At 39.2% G+C, this 25984-nt stretch overlaps 1 protein-coding gene across 8 annotated transcripts in view; it reads right to left on the bottom strand.

The window, feature by feature from the left end:
• The window catches only part of XYLB (xylulokinase), an 82813-nt gene that overhangs the window by 50131 nt on the left and 6698 nt on the right, over positions 1 to 25984 (bottom strand). For 4 of the 8 annotated variants that reach the window (XM_040548125.1, XM_040548123.1, XM_040548127.1 and 1 more), the window contains exons 6-16: positions 25302 to 25430; positions 23945 to 24010; positions 23301 to 23354; positions 21502 to 21574; positions 16105 to 16223; positions 14795 to 14876; positions 13759 to 13799; positions 13220 to 13335; positions 10426 to 10541; positions 7865 to 7938; positions 6435 to 6531 (exon numbers count right to left, since the gene is read on the bottom strand). In XM_040548125.1, the coding sequence (XP_040404059.1) occupies positions 6435 to 6531; positions 7865 to 7938; positions 10426 to 10541; positions 13220 to 13335; positions 13759 to 13799; positions 14795 to 14876; positions 16105 to 16223; positions 21502 to 21574; positions 23301 to 23354; positions 23945 to 24010; positions 25302 to 25430 (967 nt within the window). Of the gene's footprint in view, positions 1 to 5124; positions 5573 to 6434; positions 6532 to 7864; positions 7939 to 10425; positions 10542 to 13219; positions 13336 to 13758; positions 13800 to 14794; positions 14877 to 16104; positions 16224 to 21501; positions 21575 to 23300; positions 23355 to 23944; positions 24011 to 25301; positions 25431 to 25984 lie in introns of those variants that run through there. The other 4 variants (XM_040548126.1, XM_040548124.1, XM_040548130.1 and 1 more) reach the window with 2 other exon arrangements.

Consider the following 25984-nt stretch of genomic DNA (forward strand, 5'->3'; position numbering starts at 1 on the left):
GCAATGTTTGGATAGCTATGAATCAGATGAGCTTCCCAACAACTGCATCTCCTACAGATTCACATTTCTGAGACAGAACGAACAACTCTGATCCTTCAAACTCACCCTTCAATAACATAAATGATCCCTTTACTAAAAACAGGATACCTATTTTTAGAAAAAAATCCATCTTGTTCTCAAAACCGTCAGAGCTTCAGAATCTACTACCCCACTGTCAATTGCTGCATTGTTTGATTTCAGTCTCTGTTAACAATCTGCACCCTGCTTGTCATTTGAGGTTTGCCTACCTTCAGCTTCCAGTTATTGAACCATAATGTTTCTGCCTGTAAGGCTCTAGAGTCCTATACTGTCAAGTTTCCTTTCCCAAAGAAGGTACTTAAGGACTGCAATCATGTCATTCCTTTGCTAATCTAAATGGATTTAAAACTATAGATCAGTCTCAAAAAACAAGTGATAGAAGGTGATTTATTAGATAACCCAGCTGATCTCCAAATCCCTAGCTTCTAGAGATCCATGAAGCTCTAACAAAACCAGTCAACTGACAGCTTAACTATTTTTCAGAATACTGCTTGAACAGTACATCCACTGGAACAGTTATAAACAATCTCTCCCCCCATCAGGGTACAGGAATTGAACCATTTAAATGGTCTTTTGCTGACCAAACATTAAAAGTGATTGTTCAAACAATGACAACATTTCATCATTGTGTCAGGAAAGAAAGACAGATAGTGCCCCTTCCAACGTTTTTATTAACTCTTCGGATTTTCTGTCTTCATTGTGTTTCCTGTATATGTATAACAACAATAAAACAAACTAAAAGCAAGACAATAGCCACTACATGAAAAAGCCTAGAGCACGTAAGCAACTTCCTTATGGCATATTAGGTCATTTCCTTCAGAGACACTTTATCTAACCCGTTTAAAAACTAGCTAGACTAATACTGTACTCTCCTGAGCCAAGCAATAATAAAAAGCCCTTTCTGTAAAAGACTTGGTCAGGGAGTTGGTAATGAGCTAACCAACCTCTCACTCCAGAGCACTGGCTTAAAACCAAGCCTTGCTTGATGGTGCCTAAATGCTCGGCTGCAGGACGGCGATGCAAGCCCGATGCTCTGTGGGAAACAAGAGGAGCTGCAATAAAGTTCTTGGCAAGGCATTGCCCATCTCAGGCTGGCATTCTTTTCAGCCAGAAGTTTCATCAGAAAATACAAATATCCTCTGCAGCAGTATCAATGACTTATCTGGGAGGAATATCCTGCCTTTGATGAATTCGAAAGTACTTTTTGAGCCAACACTCCTCCCTCAAATATACATGCCCAGTGGCATGGGGTGTTTACACTTTGTTTGTACCACACACTAAGCAGTTCACTCTACCCCATCACTATTCACGTATGTTCCAATCTGACCATTACCACCATTCACTATTATTTTAAACATAGAACTTCAACCTCCTGTCAAGGGCACCGTCCCCTAATTATTTTTAAACTGTTTTCACTCACTTGCTGAAGCAAAAGGCCCCTAACAAAGCCATCACCCTCGTGCTGCTGAAACCCCATCAGCACTCTTGGCAGCAAACATCAAGAGACAAGCATGAAGCCAACACAACATTTTAGTATTGATTCCTCTAAGAAATTTAAATCCCGTAGGGCATAAACATCAATTTAATCTGTATGCAACTACAAAATGGCTTCACTCGCAGCGTTCCCCATTTCAGCCAAAACACTGCTACAACTCGAGTAGAAACACACTCAGCAGTGAAGGCAAAGACTAAGAGAACAAGTACCCCAAAGCTGCTGCTAATTTGTAAGAGAATTGGAGACTACAACCATAGAAGCCATTCCTGTGAGGGTCCCAAAATCCGTGGCACCTCGCCTTGCCAAACCGGAGAGCCACTTACCATCAAGCAGACTAGTGACAGCCTCACGCCTCACCTTTGGGCTTCTGTGCCTCCACCTGACAAGGTGAACAATGAAACACAACAGCTCCACGTTACGCTAATTGATATTTTCTGAGGTCCCTTCGCTCCATTAGACTGCCCTCCCTGCAGACAGAGGCACACATTATTACTACCGTCAACCTGCTGAAAAGAACATCAGATGAAAACATCACCTGAAGAAAAAAGGAAATTGGGGAACGTGGAGTTTGCCCTTGTACAATCTTAGACTGAGCTCTTCAGAGTGAGAACGTATATTTTCTGACTGCTGGAAAGTCAGGCCCAGCATGCTCTGACATTTCCTCATTTTTCTAGCACTGTATGACTGCCGTTTTGTGTAAGGATGCATCCCATTGTACATGTGACCAGCAAGATGCATTTTCACACGCTTGAAACACCAGTAACATACGGCACAAAGGAAAAAAACATCTCATTCGTCTAACAGTGCAAAAACACAGGCATGTCTGCGTCACCCCAGCCAATACACAGGCACCAAGTGCTGTCAGTAGAATTCAGGGCACCACCGTTATTTGCAAGTGATGGATTTACGTACGTAACAAACTGTAAATTCCATAATAAACACGGACGCAGGATTTTATGGACAATGCTTTCGCTTGTAAAACTTGGCACCTTCTATCCATCTCTCCCTGCTGATGGTAGTTAGGTGGCAGAATCAGATTCCTGAAGGTACAAACATGACACAAACAGCACAGGGGGCACCTAAGAGTATTAAGAACCCACCAACAGAGGTACACAATGTGAACACTGAGAGCCATGCCCAAAGCTAGCAGCTTCAACACAAACACACACACACACCAGAGAATTTTTCTACCTACAAGGCAGGATTTATTAATTACTGCTGCAGTTCCACAGCTCTAGCACATATGACCTAGTATGCATGCACGTACTGCTCTGATTACCATGACCACAAAGATTTCTATACTACCAGCACATCATTTCAATATCTATTGGCTGCACGTGGAAACGCCACCAAACACCTACTGCCTTCCTTCAGCATACACAATCCACACCATGGCAATGTTTACTTCACCCACCGGTGGCCAGCAGGGCAGATTTTGCTCCCAAAAATAATCAGTTTTGTAGGTCTTCACCAGGACAGCTTCACTGGGTGCGAGCAAGGACCACCATAACGTTCTCTGGCCAGTATCAACATGAAGTTTAGGACTGCTTGGTCAGGAGTAGAATCAACTCTGAAGTTTATTAACGATTATTATGAAGATATTAAAGCATGTACTGGCAGATCACTCTAAGCCACTGACAGTTTTATAGCTGCTGTGACCACCTGTGTCACCGAGCTGCACACACTGTCATTTCTCTGTAAAGTTGCCATGGTTTTGGCCAACGAGGATGGGTATGTTCCCTATTACAATAGTCCCCAAACCAGGCAACAAGCATGTTTACAGTCAGCATCTGAATTCCAGTTGCGAGCTTAGCTTTCAAAACGGGATGGCTGTAAGCACAAGAAGGAAGTGACAAAACAGAAGGTGTTTATGATATAATCAAAATCCAGGAAAATAAAGGCAAAACAGCAAACCTTCCCCTTATCTGCATGAATCTCTGAATGAGAGGATGTAAACAACAGGCACAGACCAAACTTTGCTTGTTTGTTTCTAGATCACAACGCTCTATCCAGCCCGTAAGCAAAACAGGATACAGGGTGTTACTGAATGATTTCCCCTGAAATCTGATTGAGAAAGATTAGAGCAATTAGAGCAAAGTGACACACACTTTTAAAAGCCTTAAATCACGATTAATGTAAGGTCTAACTTTTCTCTCAAGGATTATCTGGTGACTCTGAGCCATTTTCGGTACAAGGCTGACACACACATTCCAGCCTCAAAGAAAAAAAAAATCATGAGGCAGAATCCCCTGCCCTCTACTGGCACACGAGATGCACTGAAGCCTGTGCACACACCCACAGCCGAGCACAAACACAGCAGCTGAAAAGCTGTTTTAATTTTTTTCGTACTATTTGTAATTTGTGAAAGATCTATAATGTACCGGACACGTCAAACTGGCTGCAAAACCTTACACGTGAAATAATATTTCGGCATCACTGCACTTCTTCCTGCAGAGCCGGGCAGACTGAGGAGATTTAAAACACTGCTACTAGCAACATAATACATTCTTTAGCCAAAAATAAATTCTAAGGGATTATCTGACATTCCTGATGTTTGCAGTGCATATCCAAGAACTCTGAAAAACAGAAATATATTCTACAAAATTCTCTACCACGCACATGGCTTTCTGGCTTACCTGCTGCCTTCCAGATCACAGTCAGCCAAAGTGCATTTGGCCCAGGAACTGAGAGGCGGGTTCATGACTCTGCAGAAAGGATTTTCCAGCACCTCGGTACCAGAGCTAGGAAAATTCTCAGCCATGCTTCTGGCTCATTTGCACCACTGAGATGGTACCACATAAACCTCGGGATACCACAGGGAATTGCTTGTTGTGACTGACCACGTCACTTCCATCTTCTGTGGCAGATCAATTTAATAAGTATCATCATGTAACTTTCTGGATCTTGTGAGCAGTTATTACTGTATTCTCTTATTGGTGAAAACAACAAACAAACAAAAAAAACACAAAAGGTTTACACTGCTGTACTTATATTTTTGAATACAAATCTTGATTTCTGGAAAAAATAAATTGTCCATATAGACAAAGCCTAAGAGGAATTGAATAAACACAAGGGTCCTGACTGTATCTTTCATCCAAACGATAAATAAGGTTTTAAATCACATTAAAAACAAAAAAGCAGCCTGACAAGGAGCAGCTATTAAACAAGAGAAAGTCTGGTAATATCAGAGTAATTCCCACAATGCTCATCCGTACCCTGAAACACGTTCAGAACACACCCTGTTTTCAGAGCTGTCACACAACAAATGCAGATGTAAGCCTGCCATCACCACACAAACAACAGAATATGACATTTAAATAATACCACTAAGGAAAAGTGGGAGATGTATCCAGCCTACACTACGTACAGCAGTTCTTTCTTAAAGCAACTCATCTGTTAGTTACCAAATAGCTAGACCCTTGGGATGAAACAAAACAAAAGCATACAAGGTTCCAAGGAAACTACAGGAACACAATGCAATCACACCCATCTCCATTTTGCTGTAGATACCTACAACACTAAAAAAATAAAAATAAAGAAAATTTTAAAGCTTATGAAGCCACATCCTAAAACTAGTTAGGTTTTCATATGTTCTACTAAGCTTAATTGTATTTACAGATAATTTCTACCCATTTGTTTCTGTGTCAGAGTTGCCTAGTATCTTAAATCATTCTCTTCCTACTCTGGTGTTTGTCTAACCCCTGACCATTTAAAAATTACAAATGTATCTTCTTCAGCCATGAGCTTTCTAGCCTATATAAGCCAATCTTTTGGTACAGCAGAATCTACAATCGAAGGATAAACGGGTATTTTAAACATGATGTATTTGAATCTCTGTCTCCATAAATAACCTCCGCAATTAAATACTGTTTCAAGTATATAAGAAAACGCGTAACAGGAAAATCTTTACAGTGTAAATTTATGAGGTGGTGTTGCCACGCCTTGTGATTTGTTCCAGTGTCTCTATATTTTCTTAACTTGCAGCTCCTGGAGTTCTCTCTTCACAAACAAACAAAACAAAACAAAACAAAACAAAAAAAAAAAAAAAAAAAAAAACAGTCTTTCATGGTTATGAATAAAAGTAAGAGATTCGAGCAAATAAATGGCTCAAAGCATTAGGTCAGGATTGGCTTGTAAATTATATAAACAACCAACATTTTATTTTGTAAAATCATATGATTTCAGAAAGCCATCAAGAAAAGGTAATTCAATGTTTTTAAGATGCCACTGGCTGACATACTGGCAGACAAATCCAACAAAACAGCTTACCAGTTCTCCTATTTTTTTCCTAGAATTTCACATCACACTTATTTAAGTAAAATGCTAGCCTATTTTGCTGTTTCAATGTGCTAAAAACTATATTATTAATTCTGGGGAGCAGGATCTCTTACTTTCTAAATCACAAGACAGAGAAAGGGCTTCTGCTTTATTAACAGAAAACTATGGTAAAGAGGTAAGCGACCATTTTATGGCAGGTCCAGGAACTGAACGTAGATTTCAGATTTTCTGAGTTACGGTCTTGTGCTTCAGGCAGAAGGCTGTTCTTCTTTTCACTTAACAAGCTAACGAAAATCCGAACTCTTATTTAAAAATTGACAGTGCAGCTCAGTAACAATGAAATAGCAAGAATACGTGAAAAGAAGTAATCAAAGTTAAATCACCGGTCCTTCTAAATTTAACATCTGCAAAAATTTGTCCCCAGCATACTGTCAAAAATGTTTCCAAGAGGCTAGTTTAGAATTCATACCACTTTCTGTATCCGTTAGGGCATGAATCACGATACTGACATTACTGTCAGAACTCCTATCTTTGTGTTTGAACTCTAGCGCCATTAGTTCTGCAGCTTTTTCATCATACTTACTGACTTTATATCCCAGCTTTTCAGCATGAATCCTCTTGGCCATGAACTGCCCTTCAATCAAGGCTCGTATTTCCACCTCCTTTGGAAAATCTGAAACCTGTATCAAAGAATGAATACATTAAATTAACCAGCACCTTGCACAGTATACAATGCCAAGTTGAGACAGGTTAAAAGTACGAGACAGATTTACAGTTCATTATCCTTGTCTTCACCCTGAAGTCAGCTTTCAACTAGGCCCAGCTCTGCAGTCACATACAAAAGGCACACCTAAAGACTCAAACGCAACCCATAACTGCAGAACTGTTGGCAAATCCATCAGTCTTGAAATCAATGCCGGATGGATGGGAAGAGGTGCTAGTGTGAGTTGTAAACTCTTGGCATTTCTCGGCACAAAAAGCTGCTTAAAGATCATATCTCAAAAACGTTAAATTAAAGCAAGTAGATAAAATTCAAATGCATTAAGCAATGTCACAGAAGTTTAAATCCATTTCTGTCTGCAGAGAAGCGAAATAATCTTTTCATTAATTGCTATTTATAACATTTTTCTGTCCTTCTGTTAACCAGAAGAAAGGCAAAAGAGGTAGGAAAATGCTGAACTACAAACCAATACAAAAAACATTTCACAAAAAGTTGAGTTTTTTCATACACTACAAAAACAGCAAGAAGTGACTAAGCATTCATTTAAGCAGCAAGTGTTTAAAAGACCAGCGCTACACTGCAAACACAAGATAGTATCAATCTCTGTTCACCTAAGTGAGGTCTAATCAACGGGGAGTCATGATTGATTAGAAACATCTGTTGAGTTCCAATACCACCCAGAAAGCCAGGCATTTAAACAACATCCATTTCTCAAAAGAAAAAAAAATACGAACATAAAAAGAACTTTTCTTTTCATAGCATAATTTTTATTTTAATTCCTGTTGTACTTGAGCTTGTGTTTACTTACTTACCACCATGTGGCCTGTAGGTTAACCAAAGACATGCAAGACAGCCAAATGAGGTCTTTGCACTCACATTTAGAGCAAGATAAAAGGAAATACTATAGCCCAATGTTTCAACACATTCTTATCTGTGTCCAAAATTTAGAAGGTGGGGACTAAGTGATACAAGTTTACTGAGCTCTCAATAACCCTAAAGCTAACCTCTTTTCAAAAATAGCATTGGCTTTAGTAAATCCACATTTTCTAGTTAAAAAAAAAAATATTCCTTAAAAAAAAAAATTAAGTTCTAGTTCCAACTTTGTATTGTGGATGTTCTCTAGCTACAAACCAAACCTTATATAAATCATCCCTTGGACTTGCATCAATCAATGAAATTCAAAAGCAAGCACCTCAGACCGAAAAAAAAAAAAAAAAAAAAAAAAGATAATGGCAAAGGTTTTGAGCTTTGAGAGTACTCCTTCAAGCTTTTGGACATTAGATTATTGCTACCTTTTGGTTGTCACTGTTGAATCTGTGAATCCCAACTGCTTCAGGGGTAATTTCCATCACATCAAAGTAGAAACCTGCATCAAGGAACATTAAAGAGTGTCATGTTTTCTCCTAGCCCAAAGTTGTAATCTTATTTCAGCACACAGCTAAAATGATAATAAATGCATGTCATATATTTGGAAAGACATTTGAGACACCGCACAGCTTGTTTCTTAACTCTTTTCAGTCCAGATACTTACTAAATTTAATTACTTTCAGTTTACAAAATAAGAGGATCTTAAACATATCTGGCTCAATGCCTCTAACACTTCATTAGAAATCCAAACGATATAATAAAAGACAAGTCTACAAAAAAGCACACGCCCACCAAAACATGCACACATGCAAGTAATATAGTAATAAGATAATATGTAACATCTCAGAAATAGTTTCAATAAATTATGTACAAGGGTGAAAGAAAAAAAATGGAAAAAGTGAAAGGTTAGTAAGAAGAGTACAGGAATAGGGGAACACTTCATGCACTGGATAAGATTTCATGAGTTTATTAGAGAGCATCAGATATTTTAAGTCATGAAGCAGAACTGGTCTCTGAATAATTTTGATGAGATCTAAAGAAATACAGTAACGCTTTGCAGGCAGCTAGACAAAAAGTGAGAAAAAGATTTCCCTTGTGTTGATGGCAAGTTGGTCAGAAAAGGTATTCAAAAAAAGGAGACAAAAAAAAAGAAAATGAGAACAGAAAAACTGAACAGAATAGCTAAGAAACTAAGGGCAGTCAGCACAGCCTGTAAGACTCAGATCTTCGGAAGAAGACTATGCTGCCCTAGCAGCCCTTTGAGTATTACCCCTCAAAAAAAAAAAAAAAAAAAAAAAAAAAAAAAAAAAAAAACACAGAAATAGCACTGTGCTTTAGCGCACACAACCTTTTTGATTAAACATTCTGAAAGCCTGCCAGCAAGGAACACTGTGGGTTACAGATCTGCAGGCCCTACCAGGGAATTTATATCCCAAAATTTCCTTCTTGAACCTGCTGCCACCTGGCATATGAGGTGCTCGGGTAAACTTGCTGTTTTAATAGCTTTCTCAGGGTCCTCCCAGATGTGACAGGACCTTCGCCTGTTCACCACTCTTCTTTCTCCATTTGTTACCCCGGTTACTCTCGTTATCCCAGCCTCACCCTAGCCGCTGCCTCCGCTCATCTCCAGATCTCCAAAGCTTCCAGTGGCATCTTCTTGCACAATAAAGGGTGTAGGGAACAAGTGTCAAAAGGGAGGATGTCTAACCAGGTCCTTCTTCACTCTGCTTCCCTCAGGAACTCGGAGATTCCTGTATTTTTACGTGTATACTGTATCTTCAAGTAACACAGAAGTTAACCAAGGATACCAGTTATTGAAGATAACTTTCAGGAAAACAAATTTTTACAGGGTACTGAGTTATCCGAAGGAATATACAATAACACAATTTTTAAGCCTTAAAGCCAGTGTCCCGGTATCCCTGAAATCACTAACAAGATTTCCATCAACTTCCAATTTTTTACTTTTTTTTTTTTTTAAATATTGTCTCAAGTGGCTGACTTCTGGGTTTTAGAATAACATCTTCCCATTTTCTGAAACACCTGAATTGATTTGTCTTCTAGCGAAAAGAGATGCCTGGCCATTTTAATACCCCACAGAGACTGGATTTGACAGACAACATAACAGAGTTTCTAAAAATGAAAACAGTGCTAACCTCACTCTGTCAAGAAACTCTGTCTTTAATTCGCTTTTCTAAGGAGTAAAGTCTTCTATAGACTAATTATCCTACTTTTTTTTAATTAATTTTAACATATCAATTCAGATCTAGTATGATTGCAATGATTTCAAATCCAGCTCTGCAATGGTTAAATTTAAATCTTGATTATGCTCACCTTTCAATAACTTATTTCAGAACTATATAATACACCCATGAAATGTTAAGCTTTAGGAAAAAAATTATGTAAAACTACAAATACATGGATTTATTAATATTTTTTAAATGTTTGCATCATCGTTTTACTTCATTCACTTAACATAATGTGGGAGAAAACAGGGATGAAATGACTCTGTGACATACACTGGGAAAAATGCAGGACACCTGGGTACGACTTGATACTTCTGCTTTGTTCACATGCACAGAGCATGATTCTAGAGTAATGTGCAGAGAGCAAAACCATTGAAGACAGAGAGAAACAGCATGGAGCTACTTAATCCACTTGATTTGAGTTTCAGCAAAAAGCAACAAACTTTCATGAAAGCCTCCTTCAGAAATTAGTAGTTCTAAACATTCCTTAGATAAAATGCCACTAACACCTTTTCAATGACCAAAAGAGCTCTATAAATATCATTTTCTTATTTAGTGAACACTGAAGAAAAATACTCTTATGACACCCACCAACAGAGTATTTCTGAGTATACATTAGAAATTTCCCTTGCTTGGCTTAAATCTTGGCCTTTATCACAACCCAAATAAAAAGTAGGTGCAACTCCCACCAAATTATGTCTCCAAGCAAACCCTGGAATTCCCAGCCCTGCTAAGGCTCATACCCAAGTTTCCGTTGTTTCCAGCAACAGTAGATGATAAGGCTTTGGAGAATTCATCCCAGGAGCCTGAAGCACAGTCATCTCTGATCCTCTCTCTCATCAGAGAGCCATTCTTAAAACTAAAACACAAACATACCATATGCATTTTTCAAACCATTTGACTCTATTTTTAAGCAATTTGTTTTTTTACTTAATACTGCTGTTCGTTGTATCAACTGAATATTGCCAGGCAAGCAAAAAGATAGAATCATCTCTTCATTATGGAAAGAAACACAGAGGAAGGAAAGTAAATAAAACAACCGTAACAAGACATGTTGAGGAAAACAGCGCAGAGATGCTCTTCTACATCTCTCCAATGAGTGAATGGCTTAGATCTACTCTGGCAGGCCATACCAAACACAAGCTAGCTCTGAATAGCTAACATCTCCTCAGAGCTCCACGTGCAGGAGTTGCAGCCCAGAGCCTGACTTACTGCAATTTCCTGGAGCCCAAAGCCTTGAAGAATACACACCATGCACTGTCTGTCGCAGCAGCAGGAGCTCCAATCATGCTGGCCATGAAGCAGGACCCGTGGAGCTGTGTTTCTGCACTGTGCCAGCACTCTCATCAAGGGCTTCACTGAGTCTGGTTGCACCCAAGAGCAAAGACGAACACCTGCTTTTGGACATCCCCCAGCTGCACATAGTAACTGCTTTCAAGCGAAACGGTCTGTGCTGTGGGTGCAGAAGTAGCACTCGTATGCGCTGCCAGCAGTACTCTGACACAGCACTGAAAGCTCACTGTGAGATGGCTGCAAGGAGGAACAAGAGCATCTCCACACTGCGTTACATCATTTATGATTTCAGAAGCCAGCTTGGGTCCAGTAAAACTTACGAGGTCTAGATCCGTGCCAGTATCTGGCAAAGGGAAGCACCACAGCTGCATCTACACGGTTCTGTCCCAGAGCCGGTAAGACATGCTGTAAAATACGCATCTGTTGAGTGTGCACGATCTGTGCATCCTTTATGCCATCTCCTCCTTTGTCTCCTCTGAATATAACACTCCTGCAACATACTGCAGCACTGGACTCAGACCCGAAGGAAAGCAGTCTGAATACTCTCCAACACGGACTTACCACACCAACTCAGCAGGAGAGGCACAGAAATATCCAGAAAGAGGGCAAGGAAATTATTGAACATGCTCCATAGCAGCAACTGAAAGCATTCAAGTTTTCTATACATATATTCTGCCTGGGAGTTCAGGCACTTTTCCTACTAAACCAGGCAAGTCCCCTACTAATTACACTGCTCCATTAGTAAAGGGGTGCCAAAGGAGCAGTGTCAGGGCAGGACCAGCTAGACTGGCAGAACAGGAACTCTTTACATCTGCATGGCTACAGAAGTAGCCTGTGTTCTGAAGGACAAAGATTTGGCCCTCTGCACACGTTAAGCTGCAGCAGAAGAATGACAGCAGAGCAGTTATTCAGAAAAATGTCTCAGTGCCTCCTATTACAAACAGGTTGTTTATAGAGCTCTTTCACACAGCAACAGTGGGAAATAGAGAAAAATTGGGGAAAAGGAAAACTTGAATGCAAAGCTTCAAAAATAACCAGCTGCTGGGAAATCACATTATGAAACTCAGTAACTTGCAGTTGACATCACCCTTTTAAGCTCCACTTCACAACACAGTTCCCACTGTCATCTACAGCATCCTTTCACTGTAAAGGTAAGGCTCAACATCACAGCTAAAAGGCAGATTTGAGCTCTGTTGAAGTTTTCAGTTACAAGCACCTCCAGTTTGATGTTGTAGTGTTAGAGATACGAGGTAATCTCAGGATCCACAGGGAATGGGTTGAGTTAATCACTAATGCCACCAAATCTCCGCTTCGGAAAATGCTACCTTGTAGATCTGATCATCTGTAATAATTACTACTGTGACTTATAAGAGACAGTCCAAGTAGGGGAAAAAATAATAATCCCTCTTAAGTCCTTAAGAGGGTTTTATGTGCACACTCGTAATTAACAGGCCTGTTACAGAAGTGCTGTCCACTTCCGAAGGCCTTCCCGAGGAACAGCCCTACCTATTCCTGCCAGTAACTGCTGTGCTGTGCTCTGTGCAATCCCAGGGATTTAGACACTAAATGTATCTGTGTATTACTTGTAAATATTTGCCTCTGACTTCTTTTGGAAGCTTTTCTGGTGAACAGAGGGACTCAGTGAGGGACAGCGCAGCTTCAGGCCTTCCTTCCACCTACTTGGCTGGCGAGGGGCCAAACCATTCCCACATCACAGCAGCCAAAAGCTACCAGGAGAATCATTCTGTCAGCTGGGTTTCTTGAGATCTCAGTATTTTCCACATGCGCAGTCTAATATGTCCCTGAACAGCACTGATTATACTCGTCTATGAAAAGGAAGTCTTCACCTGCCCCATTATGTCCCCTCTGGACCACTAGAAGAGCACCGAAGTTACACAGTCTGGTCAAGCTTCTGACATTTCAGATTATTACATTTCAGAAGACTGCTACTCCTGTACATTAAATATATTACCTTCGATCCACAGCGAACTGGCCCTATGTATACATAAAAATAATTTTGTCTTTTTATCGCCATGAGAATTTATCCTTCACAACTCTGCAGTTACCCACATTGAACAATGGGAATGCCATAATCTTGATGCAGATGTTTCAGCAATAGGTTGCCATATACCGTACAGAATGCTGAACATTCTTTACATTAACGTTTTGCAAAAGAAATAAACCACTAATATAAAGAAAGAATTATGTTATTGATCCCAGATGTACAAAAAAAAATGGTATTACCATAAAAGTGCCATAAATGTTTGCGAATCAACAGGATTGCAGAGGATATGACCTTCTACGGCAGGAGTCGGTTCCTGGATCCACAGAAACAACGTGTCACTTGTGCCAAGGCTAATCTGGAAGGAGAAGAAAAAAGTAATTGAAGCGTTATCACAACGTGCACGGAAAGCAATACAGAAATTAAATTAAAACCATTTGTTATTACCACTAATTGTTTTTAAATTACACATTAAGTCAATTGGATTCGTACTGAAGCTAGCTCTGACTTTTAGGTTGTCACATCAGTGAAAAACACACCAGACAGAGACTTGGGCTTTAGGGTCTAGAGCATTAGTTAAAAATAGTTGCAGTTTACTTAAAATCTTTCAGACAGCTTGCAGATTGATAGAAATACAACAAAAAAGGCAATAAAAAGAAAATCAACACTAGCAGATTAATTTAACTGATAACCTACAGCTATCGTCCTTGTTACCATTTCACATTTCATGTATCCCATTTATTCAGGGATACGGACAGTTTTCAGGAATGTTTTGACTTACTGCAATATCTCCTTCCCGAAGTCTCATCCCTGCCAATGATGCTGAAAGCAGAAGTCAGAATAACAGAGAGAAAGTTACTCATATGACTCAATTTTAGCATGCCACTTGGGACATCACGGTACACTGCACTCACTGTCTCAAAGTAGAAAAAATGGGAATTATGTTCATGATAACCTTGGCCTACACATTGCAAAAGAGGAGCCAAGAGTTTGGGTGAGAGAGTTACTTTTAACACTTGATCAAAATGCTCAAAACAAACAACTGCAGAACTGCAGGATTCTCTGAAGTTTTGTATGTTCAGGTTTGAAATGCTGTGGACCCTTACTTAACAACACACTTTTAAGTACAAAGCCTCCCACCTGCATCAGACTACTCACATATTTATTGGACTAAACCGGACTTGAATTTCTAGAGGAAAAATTTGACTTTCAAGAAATTCAGAGCTTAATCATGCCCCATAATACACACGGGAAACATACCATGATGAAGCCTACATCTTTATTCAAACCTGAATATGCTACTTTTATATGGATAAGTATTTTATTTTCATATTCTTGAGAAAAGATGACTGCTCTGCACTGAAACAGTCATGAGGATTCCAAAAACTGATCCTAAATTAACACCTTTCCTTACACTGGGATATATCAGTCTGACAAAAGGACAGCTCTAATTCTTAGAGAAAGGCTCTTTGATTCAAAAGATACAACAGCAGGTTTTGAATTCACATTTCCTAAGTTAGAAATGGAAGTAATTCATGTTACAAATAGTTTATTCTCTTAGGTGGAGACAAACCAAAACCTAAAGTCACCTCTAATTACTAAGCTACGGGGAATTCATTTGCAGTACCCAGCTTATCCAATATGCCTATACCTCAGAAGAGCCAGTGATGGATGGCTGTTGGAAAAAGCTATTAATGCTGATAAACATGATATTCTTTCGCTGTATAAGGGAGCATCTGAGAATTAATGAGATTGATCTAGAATTTCAGTACATGCATAATGATATTCACTGAATCTTATGCATTTAATCATCTCACCTGGGTTGTCTCCTGTAAAGGCTACTACTTTACAGTCTGGGCTAAACCCATATCGCTGAATATAATACGGAGAAATGGACCCCTAAGGAAAGAAATACGGAGTGAAAAAAAAAAGCTTAAAAAATGGAAAATGATCTGCAGTGTATGATACAATTGGTTGTAACATAGAGCTGAAAAGCCCTAGAGCAGCTGCAATAACCATTTCTGTATATTTAAGGCAGGAATATTTCATAGATTTTGAACCTTTTTTTTTTTTTTTGTCAGAGAACCTCATAGAAATATCCTGAGATTAGATTTTGAAATACATTAAGTAAATAGTAGCATTTTAGCTCTGGGTCACTCTGGAATTATTCACATCAAGTAATATAAACATACCCATCTATTTTGCACAGATACATGAATATTAATACATAAAAATTAGAAATTCAATGCAAACAAAAGAGGAAACAACATTAATATACATCACAACATTAAATGTGAAATATGACATCTATTATTTTAGGGGTCAAGAACTGTATTCTTTTAAGCACAGAGAAAACACAGGAGAAGAAAACTATCCTTACAAAATACATAGACATTTACGCAGACTTTTGATTCGTTCCTCTCTATTACACATGATCAGCACAGGAATCATAAGTTGGCTACTTTACTAGCACTGAATTGAGAGGGATCAGGTGACAGATATCTACCCTGTTTTACATGTATACCACCTAAAGCAATAGCTCTTTCTGTGCTGGACGGTAAGACTAAATTCATTTACTCTAAGAGATGTGGGCCTTGATTTCATTGTTCTGCTACATGAACCGAGGAGCTCTAAACATCCCAAATGATTCAGGAAGATTAATTTATTAACTCTACAAACAGTATAAAACAAGGTCCCTGTTAAGCAACGCAAATGTTGGGTTCTGTTTCTGCAGTAATAAATACTGTGCATAGTTTTGCAGTCACCAGGTACTTGTGGGCATATGGGAAGTCGGAGAGAAGAACCTCAGTGATTCTTATCACTGCAGCATCTGCCAAAACCTTTATTTTCATAGCCCAAGGTGTGCAAGAACCTCAAGTGATCCATGGTGAAAGCTATGGCAGATACAAGGTACCAGTTTTCAAAAATGTCCATTTCTGCTCTGGCATATGCATCTGGAATATCAACTAGCATAACTCTCAGGGTAATTGTACACGCATGCGCACACACACATACATACACAAATATACTCTAAGAAAGTACCATCAGCGGAACTCTCATCACAAAGCCCTATTTCTTCCAGTAAGTTTGTGGGTGTTTTTTTAAACTCTTCAAGACGGGCACATACCAGGACTGAATGGGATGGCACAGGGCTTCCCAGTTTCTCTTCCAACCCTGGTGCACAAGCATCAAGGCAGGACGCTGACCATACCTTTTCCCAAATCTGTAGCAGATTCATACCAGAACCTACAAGACACAGACCAAACCAAGAATCATAGATCATTAAACACAAAACTAGTGTAAAGAAAACAAACAATATCGCATCAGAAAATTCCACCTTGTTACAGGTAACAGAAAGTTTACAGAAGTATATTTTACATTCAAATAAAACAGTTTCAGCTCTTCTAAGCATAAAGGATACTGGTTATTCAACCTCTAGATAGCTTTCACCTGTAAAGTTATCAGAAGAGTCTTCCCTGATGCACAATGCACCAGACAAACCAGTTATGCCCACATGAAAAGCAAAATAAAGAACACATACTTCCCCATCAACTCCCCCTCAACCCTTCCACCTTATACAGAGACTTCACTACAGCTACTAGAGGTGACGCAGCAGTGTCACTTGAAGGTGTGCTGTGCTCATCTGAGACTAATTACTGGTTGCAGAAATTCAGATTTGGCCGCCTAGGTCCACAGCAGAACTATCACTGGATCTGAGGAAGAGCTGGGCATTTTCTGTTTCATTTCTTTTTTGTCACAGTCTCATTTGCGTTGTCCTGGTTTAGAAAGTGAACTCAAGTTGGTTAGTGGCCAAATCTATGTAACTTCCTGAGCATTCCACATCCCTTGCTTGCATTTCTAAGATGCATTTAATTGCACATTTCATTAGCCTCGAAAAATCCGTACGCACTTCTGGTTAGTGCTGTTCAGGGACATATTAGTCTTACTCTGGATTAACAACATTTTCATTTCAAAGACTGTTTAGCCCGTGACTTATTTATCTCAGAAACACAGCCACGTTCTCAGCCGAGCACGGTGGAAAACTTCAAATTCACTTCAATTCAATACATCTTTAAACTCAGCGTAACACAAAGAAGGTGAGGCTGACCAACATGTAGAGTTTGTGGAATACAGCTACGCTTGCAATGCTGGGACACAGAGGAAGAGAAGGGTCATAATCACATCTCAGCCAGCACATTACAAGGCTCTAGCAGAACTCTTATTCTCAACAAGAGCATAAGCCTGCCATATTCCCTGTACATACCCTACTGTTGGTTACACACGCACAAATAAGCTTACGCTATCAATTCCCAGCAGCCTTTTTCACTTAATAATGAGTTTAATAATGTTTATTAACAAAATACCTATCTGTACAGTTGAATCCTGAGCACCAACAGCATGGTCTGGACCCAGTGCTTTGCACGGTGCTGTAAATAGAAAGTGTCGCACGCTCCAGCTAAGACACCAGAATAAACCAAGCCAAACAGCAGGAAATTTGGACTATACTTAGTAACACAGAAAATAGAATTACATTTATTAAATTCAATCAATCCCATTTCATGCAAATTAAACACTTAAATTATGCACTGGTAAATTTGGCCTGTGATGCGACAGCAGGAATTTGACAGAGCACAAAGTGTGCTTGCTCCCACAGGCAAAGGGTGCGTTTCCCTTTTCTGCTACCAAAGTCACTACCAGCAACAGGAGAAGGAAAGATGGCAAGATTTAGTCCAGCTTCTCTCAATTCACTCTTACATCTAGCCACCCTCCTGCCTCGGTAAACCGTGTCCAGAATTGTTATCTGCACTTCCAAGACATGGAGCCTCTTCCCAAGCCTCTCAGGCTTAACGAGGCTTTCTACGAGAAAATATGCAAAGCTAGAAAGTTTCCTAGAAAAGAGCCTAATGTAAAAGGCCAAGAACACCTTAGCCAAATTAAATTAATCAGTGAGCAAGAGTGTCTTTAAATAAAGAGGAATTTCATTAGAAAAGGGTTAGCCGTTGTTTTTTCTTTTTTTTTTTGGTGGTTTTCCTTGTTTGTTTTCTTTTAAATCCTTCATCCCCACATCCTGCAAGCCTAGAGAAGCATTTAACCAGTGTCCTCCAATGTAATTCTGGAAGAATAAGCACAGCCTCCCATCTTTCCTCCCTAAACCAGGCAAAACACTAACCTTTGTAACTGAAAAGGTCTAAGCTTATATAGAAACTGAAACAACACTTCAGTTTTATTGACTAGTAGATATAGTTGCAAAGAGACTTTAATATGCCCTGAGAAAAGAAAGATGAACTAATTTATCCCACCCTCAAAAACTCATTTAAAAGACGTGAAACAACTATTTTACAAGAACTACTCGTCTGTTGCCCTGGATTCATCCTATCCTGCTGCAGGCACATGAATGAGAATCTCTAGTCAGCAGAAAACCAAGACCAGAGAGCTGAAAGCTCCCTGGAACTGCTTCTCTTTCTCCTTCAGTCACACAGGGAGCGATGCACAGTGAGTTCCTGACTCACACATGTCCGGTCATGCATGATCTATGCCGCTTCTAGAAGTTAGTAAAAAAAAAAAAAAAAGGCTTAAGCACACCATTGTGAGTTTAACATAAAAATAAACAATAACCTTAGAACTAAGATCACAGGAAAAAAACAAAGGCAGTCTTTAGACTCGTCACTCCAACTAGGTACCCCATCAGCAATGAAGGTCAATAGCCAAGCCCATGGTCTAGTAAGGATTGAGGAAAGGATTAACACGTGGATGAGTAGGATTCAGTATTTCACTGCAAGCATCACTGACTTCAAGTGACCAAGGAGCACAACTGGGACTTGCTAATATTTACTGCTTGTACAAAAATATAACTATTTCAAGACTGGAAAAAAAAAACCATTACAAAGACCAAAAGACACTGACTAACTGGCTTTATCAATCAGCAAGCTAAAGATCAATATTTGCACCCATTTAGAAACGGGTAAGTGCATCTATATTACAGAATTCTGGATTGCCTTTTCAGTGAGCAGTGCAGCTCTGCTGACACCAAACAAGCTACAGGAGGAGTAAATTCAGCCCAACAGGCTTCCTTCTGAAAAGGCTTCAGTTCAAAACAGCCTTAGTTGAGACAACAACAGAAACAAATATGCTAAGCTATGATTTGCCTAAGGCTCTTGGAAAATCATTTCAAAAGATAAAGCTTCTCTAGGTCAAGAGCTGAATAGCTGTTCTTTAAGGTGTCTTCTAAAAGAAACAATGCCTCGAGTGCTCAAGTTATTTAGGTCCCAGATGCATCTTACTTTTACCACCTGCACAATATAAATGAAAATCATTCTTCGTTCCACCAGAATGTAATTTGATTTTTTTTAAATCAATCACACAAGATGCTCAGCCATTCATAAGCAGTGGTTTGAACCTTGCAAGATTGGACCTTTAAGAAGAAAAATTCCTGAAACTGAGTAGCACATTTCCTACAATAACCCGCAAATTTAAAGAGAGAAGTTATTGTGCAGAGCTAAACAATTTGACAGGGTCTTTTAAAGACGATATGACCTGAAGTTAAACCTACAGAAATGAAGAATAGGTCTATTATCTGAGTATTATTTTGAGATGCATTTCAAACTACAATATACAGGTGCAACGTAAAAGATCAAGTGAATTGCAAGAAATCATACATGACAAGAAAACGGGTTTTTAAGATGGATCCAAAAAACTATTGCATGCATTATAATTACATTTTATTACTGGAATTAGAATTCGCTCTCATTATGTTAACAGAAGAAAAGAACGTACAAGACAAAATATAGCTTACAATGCTGAAAAATCTGTTGTCTTGTAAAAAGAACTGTAACATGCTGCTTAGTTCCCTTATCTTTTTTCACACAAAAATTTAATAATCTTACATGCTCTGAACAGCAGATAACATTGATTCAAGTTATGTAAATAGCCAGAGGTGTAACAGAACAGGCTCGCCTTAGAGCTGTTTGAAAAATGCAACACATTTTCTATGAAAGTTTTCCAACGAAGCAAACTTTTGTTTTGTTTAGAGTTTAAAATGTTTTGGTTTCCAACCAAACTGAAATGATCATGTTCCAACATAGAAGAAGCACAGATTTCCCTCACTCGCTTCCAACTAGAAAAGTCAGAGATAGCATTACCAAAAAAAAAAAAAAAAAAAGGATTTATTATTTGCTTGTATTTTAAACAAAATTTGAATCAAAATAAACACTCACTGAAAAAAATATCAACAACCAACATATTTCTTTGTCAGAAAAAAGGATCTTAGAGCTCTCACCATCTCTATTTGAAATACAGTACATAGAGCTAGTTCTGTAGGTTGGTGAGTGGCCGAAATGCTCAGCACTTGGGCCTACTGAGAAGCAAAGTGCAACTCTCAACAGGTATTGTGGGCAATAATTCACAAAAAAAAAATAAAATTTAGCTGTGAAAATACATGGCTAACAGAACAAGACCAGAAGACAGATGTAATAATCTCACAATTGCTGCAAAATAAGCGTGGATTGCCTTGTAATTTTTAAGGTCTCAAATATAAATGGGAAATCTAGTATTGAATAAGTTGTCCATTACCTAAAATTGAGGTGTCTTGCCTTTTCCTACGAGCTTTGATGGAACAACGAAGGAGAAAAAATAAGTTCGTCTTCGCACATGGGTGTCAACTATGGCTCTATAATGCAAAATTTCCTTAGAGAGCCTTGTTATCTAACCTTTCAGCTCTGAAATATATCTCCTCTTATTTTCAGAGAAGGAATCAAAAATGCTATTTAGAAATAACAGCGCAGCTCCCAGGAAGAAGGTATCCCTCACAAAGGCTGTTTAAATTTGCCATTTAAAAGCTGGATAGCTGAGATAACACACAACAGAAAAGAGAGACACGTGTCTGGTCACTTTCTGGTCTTTGTTACGATGAATGAAAAGATAAAGGTTAGATTTTATTCTTTTTAACTGAGCTTGCTTGTTTGTTTGTGTTTTGTTTTTGTTTTTGTTTTGTTTTTTCTTGCTTGGCTTTGCTTGTCCTTTCAAAATGAACCAGCGGAAATTTCTGTTACAGATCCTTACTCCAATTAGGTGTGGGGGCGTGTGGAATAATCACAGTATACATCTTGTTTGCATCCTGTACAACTCAGAGCTAAACCAGCAAAAACAAAGAATATCAGAACTATGAAGTCTACCTGAAAATCCACAATTTTTTTGTGCTTTTAAATAGATATGTCAACATTCCTTTCACATCAGAAAGTAATGAAAAAGATACACTTTCATTTAAGAACTTTTTCTCTGGATCCATTTTATAGAAATTGGAATCATGGCACGCTGGGGATAAATAAGCAGAGCTGACAACACTATCAAGAGTAGCAACAAACCGAAAGGAATAACTTAGTTGAAAATCTAATATACTTGTAATTAAAGTTTAAAGATTGAAAATAAATGGCAGAGAGCCTGTTCCCCCTTTTATGTAAGGTGGGGAGGGATAGAGAGGAAAATTTCCTTCTTGACTTGTCACTACCAGAAAAGCCCACACACTTACCATCACTGTAATCGATGGGTGCATAAGCTCCTAAGAAAAGGGAAGCTGCGAAACTACTAACCAAAGAGATTCTCTGAAAGGAAAAAAAAAAAGGAGTGTGAGAGTGATTCCCATCAGTACTCACTTCAAAGAAAATAAATAAGTAATTGGAAGCAGCAAATGTTAATAGATGCTTAATGTTAGACACAGAATGCACACGGAAATACACCTAGAAGGATTATTCAGTTTTATATTCCTGCCTAAGTAACGCAGCAGATATCAATCTAAAAGTAACCCCATGATAAAAGCTGTTAATAGCTCTGCTTTCTGAAACATGCAAAATACACCTAGTATATTAGCATATCCTATGTTATCATGAATTAATTCACAACTGTGGTGTATCACAGGACCTCATTTAAGGAAAAATACTCACCGAGAAAAAAACTGTGTGTGGATGACCGGGGAAATGCCCAGAAGACATGAATTGGTCAACCCTGGGTACAGGTCTGCGAGCTTTTTTAGTCACTCTGGCAAGGTTCTGATAGCACCTTTACGTGAGCTCTTACCTTCCTCCCATCTGTGACCTCCTCCCAGCTGAGACCCCAGCCCTCCCAGGAGTTAATCCTAGGAGCTGGTAATAACCAGCTCTGCACTAAACCACTGCCTGCAGCTCTGCCTCAGGATATGTTCCAACAATGCATGAAATCCAGCTGCAGGGCTCCTAGTACTGGCCCCGAAATGCCCTGGCCGTGTAACACAAAGCACTGATCCAACATGAACTCACCTCCATTTCAAGCCTGCTAGAGAAACTACCGAGTTAAGCAGCCAAGCTTTCTGCAGGATCAAGTATTGTATGTCCCCCAGAAGCTGGCATAAAAGCTGTCAAATTCCTCATTGTGTGCTCTAATTCAAAAGAAATATGATTGTCACCCAGTAACTAATGAGAATCAAATCTCTACTGGTGGAGTGAGCCTGCAGTGACAGGTTTTTGTATTAGCAATTATGAAACCACTGCTTCACACAGCATTCAGAGACGGACTATAGCCAGAGCTCTAAGAAGTGGTTACAATGGCCAGGAAACTTAATGATGCACTTGCTCTTCATGCGTCTCTCCCCAAGAATATGTCACATTGTGCTTAGATAACGAAGGCCTACCTTCTCTGGTGCCCCAATGGGCACTAGCTGCCTGAAATGGAAGGAAAAGGATGAAGTTAAACTGTGAATCAGCCAGTTCAGCAAGCTGACCTAGAGGAGGAAAAACATCCACCTTCCACGTGCCACTCAGACTGCCAGGCTGCTAAGTGCTGCTTGAAGGTCCCCAAAAGCAACTCTGGCACTGAAATATTTGGGCTAGAACACAACTTCTTGCATATCCTTATTGCCAAAAGGTGCCATCAGTGCCAACCAGTCCTCAAAGTCTTAGCTTACTTAGTCTGACCAGCTCTCAGTTCCCAGGGACTTGCTCCCCACCCTGCCCCTGCTATTCATGCATCTTTCTCTAAAGTTACTCTTAAACTTGTGATCAGACTGTATTAGTGTTCTGTTTCGTCCCATCCCTTACTAGCATAAAGGTTACACAATGAAAAGAGAGAAAAAGAAATTTTTAAAAATGAAGCATTCTCCTCAGAAAACTTTGCAACTCACTTCCCCATGAAATTAAATGTTTCATGTAGAGGTGAGATTCTAAAAAACAGAAAAATTATGATCAATACTAACAAGAACTGCAGTAATATAAAAACACAAGCCACCTGACTTCACAGGTCGGGATGTTGAGTGTTTTCTAATCACAGGGCAGGAGCCTTTCCTCATGTATATCATACCTGCATGGAGGTTTCACCTTGCTTCAAACCATTTTTGTCGCAGCTAGATGCAGACTTAAATTGAAACAACAGAATTGCACATTGATTTCTAAAAATTAAAAATCAGAAGGAAACTACACAATGCAATTCATTTGTACTAACAGAATCAAAGTAGCTCCTCAAGGGAAAATCTATGAAAAAAGAAATCTAGAATTGATTGCAGTTTTTTTCCTATGCACATCTGCAGGGATGCCAGTTTTGTATGGCAGAACAACCACATTTCTGTATGCAGACAGACAATTCTGAGTGCTAAAATTTCAATTGTGTGCTTAGTTACCCACTTGTATTTGAACTGCTGAACATACAATTTACTGCCACCCAAACGAAAGCCTGTTTTAAAAAACTTCTTCCACAAATGCAAGATCCAATGGAACCTGCTGTGTTAAATATAACATTCAAAATGGAACCGATGCCCGATTTTTATCTGCCTAATGACTACGAATATAACCCAAAAAAAGTATTTTTTTATTTTAATTTTAAAAGCAAACACAAGAATAAAGATATTTTTAGCCAAAAAAAAAAATAATAATCTGACATCTGCACAAAATTCTTTTTAAAATATTTTCAACTGTGATTTCCAATAAGTATATTGAAGTTGAGCCAACCTCAGTTTGCTTGTAGACCTCAGGATTCTGGCTGTAAATCTTTGCTATCTGGTTTCCTGTAAAACGCTGAGAAAGAAATGCAAATGCTTAGAAACACAAACCCTAAATGGAGTCAATAATCATTAACTCTGTGTAATGAGTTCAGTACATTGCACTTTGGATATTTAATTTGCCTGATGCATGATGAAAGTCAGTGCACAGCAGGCAATCTGCACTAAACAGGCTATAACACATAGTCTCATTATGAGAATTTTGCTCACCTTTTGAAAAAAAAAAAGCTTGTGAAAAAGCATTACTATCCACAATTTACATTTCAGAAATGACAGTTCAATGGAATGAATCATTCTTATTACATGCCCAGGAACCAACACTATTCAAATGCTGCCTTCGAATTCTTTAAAAGATTTAGGCTACCCAACCTATGCACCTCTCTGCGAGGAAGGTGAATGGAAGCAGGCAGCAAGTTTCATACTCAAAGAAGCAACTCCAGCACAAGCTAATGGCAGTTGTAAGAATAATTATTTTTCATTCATATATTGTATCAAACAACAAAAATCTTCTAACACTGAACTTCTGAAACCTTAACCTTTGGTAAGTTAAAAATAAACTGTTAGTGGTATGCAAAGTCTGATTTCAAAAACTGGCCTTGTGACCAGTGCATGATGATTCAAAAACATAACCAGCAATTTAGGAGATTAGAGCCTTATTCTATTAAACCAACAGTAAGAGCAGCCAGGTGCCAAGATGCCTGGAGGGCAGCCCCGATCCCACTCAATGTCATAGTTAAAAGAGAGGGAAGGGTTGGGAAGAGGAGATGAGTGACTGAGTACTCTCTGATAGGGTCCCGAACTTCAGAGACTCATTTCTCTCTTAAGTCGACAGCTACTTGTTAGCCTTCGAGGAACATTAAAAGGCTAATTCTTTTAACTACGGAAGTAACCTAGAGCAGCTATCCCCAAACGTTGAGTCATAACCCCAAGTAAGCCTGTAACACAAATTAAATTGTCATCCCAACGGAAAATTGGCTGTACAGGAGCTCCCAGTGGAGAACTGGGCCCTGGGAACCACAGGCCAAGTGCAACAGCTCACTACAGTCACTGTTTCTACACTGGTTCCTGCAGCAAAATTGCCAGTTTTGCCTAATTTCACCTTAAAATTACCATAGAATACGATTTCCACCTCTTCCTTTGTGAGGCTACTACAAAGCACAGTACTGTCGGAGGTTCTTCAAAAACACTGAATAAAATTCTCTCTTTCATAGCTAATGCCTGCTCATTATCTGCTGTGGTATGACTTAACAGCAGAATTGTTTCCGTCACCCAACTCTGCCGAGGACTTTCTTCTCACTGCTCCTCACCTCATAGGCTCGAGATCCAGTGATAGCCGCTAGGCGCTGTGCTCCTCCCACAGCCTTCTCCAGATTGCTGCACTGGGAAGCTGTGCTCGAATCCATCCAGATGGGGCTGTTACTGACAGCAAAACAAGCCTGGAACAAACAATATTCTTTATTAAGAACATCTGAGCTCTTAGAAGTCCCTGCTGGAACAATAATAATCCAGCAGACCTAGCTGTCAGCTCACAGTTCAGTGCTCTGAGGTGGCTTCTGTTCCCCTCTCGATAATTACAGGAAAACAGATATTGGACAGCACGTTGGTCAGCAGTGGAAAGCCTAACCCAACCTTCACACTCGAGGGAAGCAGCAGGCTCCACCTGCCAGTAATTCACACATGCCCTGCAGCAGGATGTGCTGTGGCAATGTATCAGTACACTCCTTTAGTAGCCAAAGCCCCAGGTCATTTTATACAAGTTTAGACCCATTTTTTAGAACTTCTCTTCAAATATTTAAGACTATCCAGAGCTGTTCTAAAAGATTTCTCTTCAGTGACTGGCATAACCAATGCAAGTGAGGCTTGCCATAAGCAATGCATGTGAGGCTTCGTACATCACCAGAGAGTATTTTAATTCCATTCCCAAGAGTTTTGCATAGATGAGATTATTTCCAAAAGTAATCATTTAATAGATCGTTTACACGAATGCCTC

This window comes from Cygnus olor, chromosome 2 (assembly GCF_009769625.2).
Source record: "Cygnus olor isolate bCygOlo1 chromosome 2, bCygOlo1.pri.v2, whole genome shotgun sequence".
NCBI lineage: Eukaryota > Metazoa > Chordata > Aves > Anseriformes > Anatidae > Cygnus > Cygnus olor.